At 42.5% G+C, this 9,381-nt stretch overlaps 2 gene segments (V, D, J or C); both read right to left on the reverse strand.

The window, feature by feature from the left end:
- Positions 1 to 2,800: 2,800 nt before the first annotated feature.
- On the reverse strand, positions 2,801 to 3,421 carry LOC114686615 (the record flags this gene model as incomplete). The annotated part of the segment is given in 2 exon segments: positions 2,801 to 3,249; positions 3,333 to 3,421. Coding segments are annotated over 2 exon segments (495 nt in total), but the record flags the coding sequence as incomplete, so codon positions are not given.
- A 4,887-nt stretch (positions 3,422 to 8,308) lies between these two features.
- On the reverse strand, positions 8,309 to 9,081 carry LOC114686617. The segment is given in 2 exon segments: positions 8,309 to 8,836; positions 8,939 to 9,081. Coding segments are annotated over 2 exon segments (483 nt in total).
- Between the last annotated feature and the right edge of the window lie 300 nt (positions 9,082 to 9,381).

The raw sequence follows: 9,381 nt of genomic DNA on the forward strand, positions 1-9,381 counted from the left end.
TTTACCAGATTTCTTTTTAATAACAAATACAGGAGAATTCCAAGGGCTGTTTGATTCTTCAATATGCTGAGCATTTAAGTGTTCTTCTACCAGCTCTTCTAAAGCCTGGAGTTTCTCTGTTGTTAAAGGCCATTGCTGGACCCATCCAGGCTGTCTGTTAACTATTTTAAAGGTAGAGCTGTTGGTGTCTTTGGAAGATCATCAGTTGTTGTGCCTTGTTCTTGTATAATACGGATGGCTGGTGACCACTCATTAGAACAATATCTTCTAATATTTCTCTCAGTAACATGTGCTAGTTTATGATTTGTTTCTGAGATTGGAGGGATGTTAATCTGAGTATTCCATTGTTGCAACAAGTCTCGACCCCACAGGTTCATAGTTATTTTAGCCACATATGGGCTTAATTTTCCTCTCAGTTCTTCTGGCCCTATACATTCCAGCCATCTTGCACTCTGTTTCACATGAGATAATGTCCCAATTCCTAACAGTTGAACATTTACCTCCTGAAGAGGCCAAGTTGGATGCCAAAATTCTGGTGCAATTATGGTAACGTCCGCACCTGTGTCTACCAGATCAGACAACAAAACACCATTTAGTTTTTTAGTTAATTTTGGTCTTTGTTCATTAAGAGAAGTTTGCCAAAAAATTTTCTTTGTGTTTTCTCCTGAATTTTCTATTCTCTCTGTTTCATCATCCTGACCAGCATGATTTATTCCAATAGGCATTTGGTTATTTAATCGCTCTGAGCAGGGATTTCCTCTATGGCTGCAGGAAAGATTTGCCATACTCTGTCTGTGGCTCTAATAGATCTGACCCCTGGGCAACTTTATTTATTAACATACAATTAAAATCACATTTCAGTACAATTAGAATACCACCACAACAGCTAGCACAGTGGATACCCTGGCAACAAATCTAGCTACCACAGTTATTTAATCTTTCATTCTATTGGGCATGGTAAATTTAATTCAATAGTTGTATACATTTTGATTGTCTTTGAAAATTATAAATTTATAAACTCAAGTTCCTTTTGCTTTTGGGATACCATCTTACAAGGACTCCAATTTGTAGTAAGTCTTGTTAAGGAAGGGAATGGTTCAGTTGCCTTTAGCCTACTAGCTATGGGTGGGATAGGACCTCTGTTGGTCTTTTCTGTGTTGAACACACAGATTGCAAGCCCAGTACCACTTTGAGATCTTTGGCAGCAGTTAACTCTGCAGCTCACACACAATTGAGCCTGTAAGATAATGAGTATTCAGAGATGGTTAATGCCTGGGGGGCGCTCACCAACCTAAGACAGAGCACCTGTGCGGCCTGGGCAGGCATCTCCAAGACGGGTAAGGTGACCTGCTGAAGTACCACACAGCCTAAATCAGAAACTCATTTTTCAGTAAAAGGAGGACCTGTAGGGCTGGGCCCCTCTTTTGGGTAACTATTGCCTTGCTTGCTGACCTTGACCTTGATATCCTTACTATACTAATTCCCTGTGGGTTCCACTCTCCTGAATGCTTAAGGGAAGTTCCTTGTCTGTGTATGCTGCATAATGGGTGTTAACAGCTAAGATGCAAGATTGAAGAATATCGGTAGTGAACTTATGCCTTCTGGGGGTTCTCCCATTGTGCTATAAACCTGTATTTAAGACCTCTTCCCTCCTTCAATAAACAGCATTCGGCATTAAAAAAAAAAAGAAAAAAGAAAGAAAATGTGATATATATACACAATGGAGTACTACTCAGCAGAGAAAAACAATGACATCATGAAATTTGCAGGCAAGAGGATGGAACTAGAAAATATCATCCTGAGTGAGGTAACCCAGACTTAGAAGGATAAACATGGTATATGCCCACTCACAAGTGGATACTAGATGTTAAGCAAATAAAAACCAAACAATAATACACAATCCCAGAGCTAGTTACCAAGGAAGACCCAAAGTGGGAAGCATGGATCAACCTGGGAAGGGGAAATAGATGAGATCTCCATGAATAAACTAGGGATAAAGGGTGGGCAATGGAGTGTAGAGGGTAGGGGATGAGAACACAAGGAATTGGGATGAAATGGGAAAGCAATGAAAGAGATACCATGGTGGAGGGAGACACCATGGGGATGGAGAGAAACCCTGTGCTAGGGAAGTTGCCAGGAATCCCCAAGGATGACCCAGGTTGGACTATGAGAAATATTGGAAAGGGTATCTGAACTGACCTGGCTTACCCCAGTGATCAGATCAGTGAATACCCTAACTGTCATCACAGAACTTTTCCCAGTGACTGATGGAAGCAGATGCAGAGATCCACAGCCAAACACCAGGCAGAGCTCCAAAAGTCTAATCAAAGAGAGAGAAGAAGGATTCTTTGATCAAGTGCTTTAAGATCATGATGGGGAAACCTGCAGAGAAGACTAAACCAAACTAGTGAAAAATCATGAAACTTGCATTAACAGCTGTGGAGTCTGCATGGGACTGAACTAGGCCCTCTGCATGGTGAGACAGTTGTGTAGCTTGATCTGCTTGTGAGGGCCCCTGGTGGTAAGATCAGGATCCATCCCTGGTGCATGAGCAGGCTTTTTGGAGCAAACTACCTATGATGGGACACCATGGGCAGGCTTGAGGCAGGGGGAGGAGCTTGGACCTGCCTCTACTGAATGTTTCTCGCGTGGGAGGCCTTGCCTTCTTGTGGGGGAGAATGTGGGGTGGGTTAGGAGGGAGAGCCTGGGGAGAAGGAGTAGGGAAGAGTGGGGTCTTTGATTGGTGTGTAAAATGAATGAAATATTTTCTTAATAAAAAAAAGCAAAAAAAAAAAAAAACGATTGTGAAGTGACAAAGGACACTCAAAGTGATTATTTCTGAGCAAGTCTCCAGGCTAATCTTCTCTGTCATCTCAGTCCCAGGGCGGCTTCCTACTCCTCCAGGGTTTCTGACACACTCAGGATGTGGTTGCAACACTGTGTCTCTTGCACAGTAATAGACCGCAGAGTCCTCAGAGGCCAGGTTGTTGAGGTCCATGTAGGCTGTGCTGGAAGATGTGTCTGCAGTCAGTTTGGCCTTGCCCTTGAACTTCTGATTGTAGTTAGTACCACCATTTCTAGGATAAATGTATCCAATCCACTCCAGGCCCTGTCCAGGCCTCTGCCTCACCCAGTTAATATAGTATTCAGTGAAGGTGTAGCCTGAAGCCTTGCAGGACAACTTCACTGAGGACCCAGGCTTCACCAGTCCAGAACCAGACTGCTGCAGCTGGACCTGGCAGTGGACACCTGTGGAGAGAAAGGCAGAGTGGATGTCTTTGTTACCTCAGTCCCTGTTCCTTCTTCAGGGTTGGAACTAGAAAGCCCATTACCTGTAGTTACTGACAGAAGGAAGAGGATGATCCAGCTCCATCCCATGGTGAGGACCTGTGTGCTCAGTAACTGTGGAGAGGACACAGGTCATATGTTGGTGTTTGGTGTGGACACCTCTGTATTTACCACTATAGACTCACATTATTTGCATATTCATGAGGCAGGGTACTTCTTATATAAGGACCTAGTCTAGATGGAGAAAGAGGCAGAATAAACCAGGGCCAGCCAGCAGGAAGCTGAGATCCAAAACTCATTCTATCTGAGGAAGTATCCTTCCCCAAGACCTGTGCAGACCCTGTTTGTATAACTTCAAGGCCTGATCTCTTAATTTAAAAATAGAATTCCAACCTGAGACATTTGGTCTACTTTGGGCCAAAATTGATTTTCAGGTGGTGATTGTGATGAGGATAATAGTGTCTGGAAATTCTAAAATTCCTAAATTAGGAGCATTTGTAATCTTCTTTCATATTCATCCGATTAATATTTGCTTTTCCTACAGGTTTCAGGTGTGTAACACTTGGATTTGTTTTTAAATCCTATCTTGTCTATTTGTTAACATTCTATATAGAGATAAAAAGGTTATGGAGTTGAGTGGTAGGGAGGTGAGGAGGTAGGAAAGATTAGGTTGGAGCTGCACAGGAAAACCATGACTAGAATATACTGAATAAAAAATGTTTTTCACAAAATCAAAAATAAATAAATAAATCTTAATAAATTAAATGAGAAAATAAAAATCTGTGCACTGTTGAACAAAGAATTTTTACTTTGTTTGAACATGGAGACTTCACCAATCAACTGTAGCAGGTGATGTTCAGCTAACAGACTTTAAGAAGGAAAGGAGTCCACAGAGGCTATGGAGTCCCCTCAACGCCTCATCTCATTTCCTCCTATTGATTATTGGTTTAAGTGTGCCTACTGCTGGTCGAGAACTCCTCTGCAGATTGGGATGGCTTATTTTATACAAAAGGTTTTGTTTGTTTGTTTGTTTGTTTGATTGATTGATTGATTGATTGATTGATTTTTAAAAAAGAAAACTGAAGGGTTTATCTAATTATTCTTTACCAATAAAAAATCGTAAGTCAGATGTCTGTGTAATAACCTGAATGATCAGAGAAGCAGGGGAGCAGCCAACAGTAACTTCCTACCACTTCTGTTCCTTGTTCCAAAAGGTCTGAGATCCTCTCTCAGCCTCACCTTATTACTTCCTGTCTCATATCAGTCCACAGTGCTCCAAACTTCTATGGTTAATTTTGGTCAGTTACTGGCTACCCCCACCTTCTGACTCAAACAGGATTTATTTTCACAATTTAATCAAAATATCACACCACAGAAAATAAATTTCTTTATTATTTTGGAAAAAAGCAGTCAGTAGGCATGAAAATAATAGAAAAAGCAGCTTGATTTGACATCCTCCCTTCTTTCTGTAGTATTGAAAATTAAATCTATTTCCTTGTACATGCTAAGTAAGCACCCTACCACTGAGCTGTATCTGTACCTCATGCCTTCACTTTAAACCAAATAGAGGCTAGGTATAGTATCAAATACCTGTAACCCCAGCAGGTAGAGACAGGGGGACAGGAATTCAACGTCTACCTCTACGGCCCAGTGACTTAGAAAACTACATTAATTCACCTACTTTCTCTCTATATGTATGTATACCTAGGATGATGCTGGCTGCCAAGCCTGACTACCTGAGTACTAGTGCCAGAACTCACAAGATAGAAGGAGAGAAAGGTTATTCTGTGACTTTTATCTATGAATCATTACATGTGTGTGTATGAGCATATAAACAAAGACAAATAAATAAACATCTCTATTAAAACTTGAAAAAAAAGTAGTGTCTGGGTTATAGTTCATTTTGTAGAATGGTGCCTAGCATTCATGAAGCCCTGCTTTAAATCTCTAGCACCACATAAAGTGGAGGAACCCTAGCATTGGGGAAGTAGAGGCAGGAACATCAGAAGTTAAAGGTCATCCTTGGATATACAGTGAGGCTTCATCAGTGTGAGTCTTCCTCTCACGTCTCTGTTTCCATCTTCATTCCTTGGGAACCTCTGTCCCCAGTTCATGGCCTGCCCTCATACCCATGTCATACACTCTCATTTTAACAATGTAAACAAAAATGGAATGTCTCATTCAGCAACAGTCTGTCAATCAAAGGAAATACTTATGATTTCTTCCACTCTGACCATACACCGTTCTATGAACTAATCGTGTTTGAGGGAAATTAGATATCATTGGCCAGTCCTGGTCATAATTGTGCTGTTCTAGGAAGGAAGATAGGATTTATGACTATCAAACTAGAGATTCAATATCTAAGAGCCAAATATAAAGATCACACATCACACGATAAAATAATCTTTGGCTTCTTTATAACCACACATTGCCTTCTTCTGTTGCTGTGATTTTTGCTTCTTATTTTTTACGAAGAGATTTTCTTTTCATTTTACATATCAACCACAGATTTCCTTGTCCTTCCTCCTCCAACCCCCAGCCTTGCCCCCCAACACACCCCTCACTCCCACCTCCTCCAAGACAAAGTCTCCCATGGACAATCCGCAGAGCCTGGTATATTCAGTTGAGGCAGGTCCAAAACCCTCCTCCCTGTACCAAGACTATGCAAAGTGTCTCACCATAGGCACTAAGTTCCTAAAAGGTGGCTCATTCACTAGTGACAGCTTCTAACCACACTGCCTGAGGGGCCCCTGTGGCTGTGATTTTTAAGCCTGCCTCTAAACAATAATTATCCCATTTAATACTGAAAACAGACTCATCTTCTCCCTAGAGGCAGCCATACAGAAACTATGATCGCCTGTTCCAACCCAGGGATCTCTGGAAGTGGTTCTTCATGGTCTGTGATCATTATAGTGAAGTTTAACTGTCTCTCTTGAACAGTAATGTATGCCTAAAACTTCAGTGCTCACATAAATCAACTTCAGGCAAAATGACTTTTGGTTTTCTGGAGATACTGAACATGGGTCAGAGATTCCTTTTATTTGTGCTTCTATGGTCATTAGTGTTTCTCATAGTGTAGAGTCTTTCATGGTGTCAGATGGATCCAGCTCCAGCACTACCTGCTGTTACTACTGAGTCACTAAAGATTACAGCATGCAAATCACTGTGCCTAGGAAAAGTAAGCATATTGCTTTGGCCTAGAGCCATCATGTTTTGCACGGAATAATGGGGTTGATCTGGCCTTGTGGCTTTGAAAGGCACATGTCAGAAGTTTTTAGTTAAAATCCTTGGCTCCTGGGGCACTGTGTGCCTTTTAGAGAAACTGAGGCATTCCCTCATTAGTGAAGCTTTCCAGTCACCTCTGTTTCTATATTGTCCCTAGAAGACTACAAAGCATATAGAAGATGGAAAGGGCAACTGGTCTTAGACATCAATCTTTCAAAACCTGCAAACTGGCAAAAGTCATTGCATCTGGAATACACCATTGCAGTGATCCTGGAAACAATCATTATACTCTGATTCTGATAAGAGAATAGCAAGTCCAAGAAGAAGACAAACAGCAGGGTAAAAGAACAGAACAGAGAGATAACACAGTAGGAATGGCAGAAAGACAAAAATAAAATGAAGAACTAAGATTTGGCCCCAAAGAAATCTCCTGTGTTTATAAGCAGTTTCCAGACCACTTCAGTACCAGAACTGCTCAGGACTGGTCCCTTGGCAATTGGCCCCACCAGATTTCAAATTAATTGCTGACTGCTCCAGCAACTAGCCAGCTTTACGTGTTCCCTCAAAATCTGCATCCCAGAAAGCTTCAAAGGGGCTCGTATGGGGTGGTCCAGCCTTACAAACTGCTTCAAATGTTGTCTGCAAGCACCTAGCCCAGAAGGTGCTCTAGAGCCTGGTCTGCAAGGGAAACAGTCTGCTCTTCTGGACTGGGCCAGCACCCCAGTTCCTTGGGCCCCACTCACCAGTGATATTCTAGTAACAGCATGAAATAGTTAGCCATGGATTAGATTACATGCCATCCCTAAAACTTATTTAGTATCAACAAAAAGGAGTGAGTGTTAGATATCAACCCAGGAAAAATTACAGAGGTTTCTATTTAACATATCAAAGCAGACACCAGCTGCCAGGTTCTCCCTGCATCTCTCAGTCTCTAGCTGTTACAGGGCCATCCTTGTAGGCATACCCTACTCTACCCTAAATGTCTCCGGTCAAGGAGTTGGGCTTCCCTTCCCCAGCTGCCCTGTCCTATATAATTCAACTATTTCAGTTACCTGGTCCTTCTCTTATCTCCTTGGACCTCCTGGTTGCTGCATCCTGTTCCCCTCTATCCACCCTCCTTTCCATCCTCTCTCCTGACCTTGATCAGTGTAATCTTCATTCTGGACTCTCCAGGGGCCCCTGCCTCTGGTTAATCTCTCCACATGTATATAATAAACTTTATCCTCCACCATACCTGGGACCATTCACATTTCTTTAACACACACACACACACACACACACACACACACACACACACACACACACACACACATTTTCATTCAGAAACAACCTTCCCCAGTCACCCCTCCTCCCACAGAGTTACACCCTAGACACCAGCTGAGTTTACAATCAGTAGCTCCTGTCTGTGTTTAGAACAAAGGCCAGGAGCTATGAACAAAATGTAATGAAAGATATGATGATGAAAGATACAGATTTTGTAACAGAATGAACTAAAAATACAAACAGGTCAGATCGGTGCCTGATGTGCAGTTATCAGGGGAATCAGAAAGACCTGAGAATTTTTTGGAGTGTGTGGCCTCACCTCCCTCATGGCTCTCCCAATGTGAAACGCTGTCCTAATCAAAACAACACTGAGGCTTTGTCCTGAAAGTCCTGAGGGAGAAAAATCATGAATGCTGCGGACCTTCTAAGAATTTCATCCTGGTGACCTGAGCAGAGTCATTTCTGCAATCAGAGGCGATTTTCCACACATAGTTCATATTAAACTGTGTGGTGTATATATTTAAAGCTTCAGAAAAGCAGAACAGTTTTCACAAACGGTAAATGTAGAGAACATTCTGAGAAATGAGTAGATGGAGCAACAGCTGTGACCACATAAACAGCAATCAACTGTTCCTGCTCCTGAACTGAACTGCTCCTCCTCTCTGTGTGCGCTTTGCGCCCCCTGCTGGTTCTGAGCACCGCTGCAGGGAGGTTTGTGTCTGGGTTCTCACTGAAGATCCCTCACCGTGTCTAACACAGTAATAAATGGCGGTGTCTTCAGCTCTTAAGCTGTTCATTTGCAGGTAGAGGCTGCTTTTGGAATCATCTCTTGAGATGGTGAATCTGCCTTTCACAGACTCCACATAGTGTGTTGCATAATTATAACTTTTGGGTTCAATTTTTGCAACCCACTCCAGCCCCTTTCCTGGAGCCTGGCGGACCCAGTTCATCCAAGCATTACTGAATGTGAATCCAGAGGCTGCACAGGAGAGTTTCAGGGACTTTCCAGGCTGTATCAGGCCACCCCCAGACTCCACCAGCTGCACTTCACACTGGACACCTGCAAAGAGAGAATCCTCTCAGTAAAGTGTCACAGATGTCCACTGACCCTCACACTCATGTCCACTCACACACTTAGTATATCTCCATATCTATAAATCACCTTTTAAAAGAACAACAAGAAAAACCCAGCTCAGTCTCAACTCCATGCTCAATGTTCTGTGTTCCGTGATGATCACAGAATGGGAGGAGGACCTGTGAGTTCAGATCTGGGTGCCTCTGTCAGAACTGTAGGGTCAGGTCTGGTTTTCAAGAGCAGAGGGGAACACAATTTGCATGTCTTCCTGCTATAACATAAGCTCAGGAAAGGGCACCTTAAAGGAGACAATGAATAGTGCAGAGGTCTGAGATGAAATAAGGACCAAAGTGACATTTATAGCGTCAAAGTGTCACTTATTGTCCTGGGGACATAGCTCAGCTGGTCAAGAAATTTTTTACATGCTGAAGCCCTGTGTTAGTTCTTAGAAAAGAGGTAGGGCAGGAGGATTATTTGTTTGAGTTACGCTTGGGCGATATGAATCTGTGTCTCAAAAAAGAAAAGAAAAG

This window comes from Peromyscus leucopus, unplaced genomic scaffold (assembly GCF_004664715.2).
Source record: "Peromyscus leucopus breed LL Stock unplaced genomic scaffold, UCI_PerLeu_2.1 scaffold_1166, whole genome shotgun sequence".
Taxonomy (NCBI): domain Eukaryota; kingdom Metazoa; phylum Chordata; class Mammalia; order Rodentia; family Cricetidae; genus Peromyscus; species Peromyscus leucopus.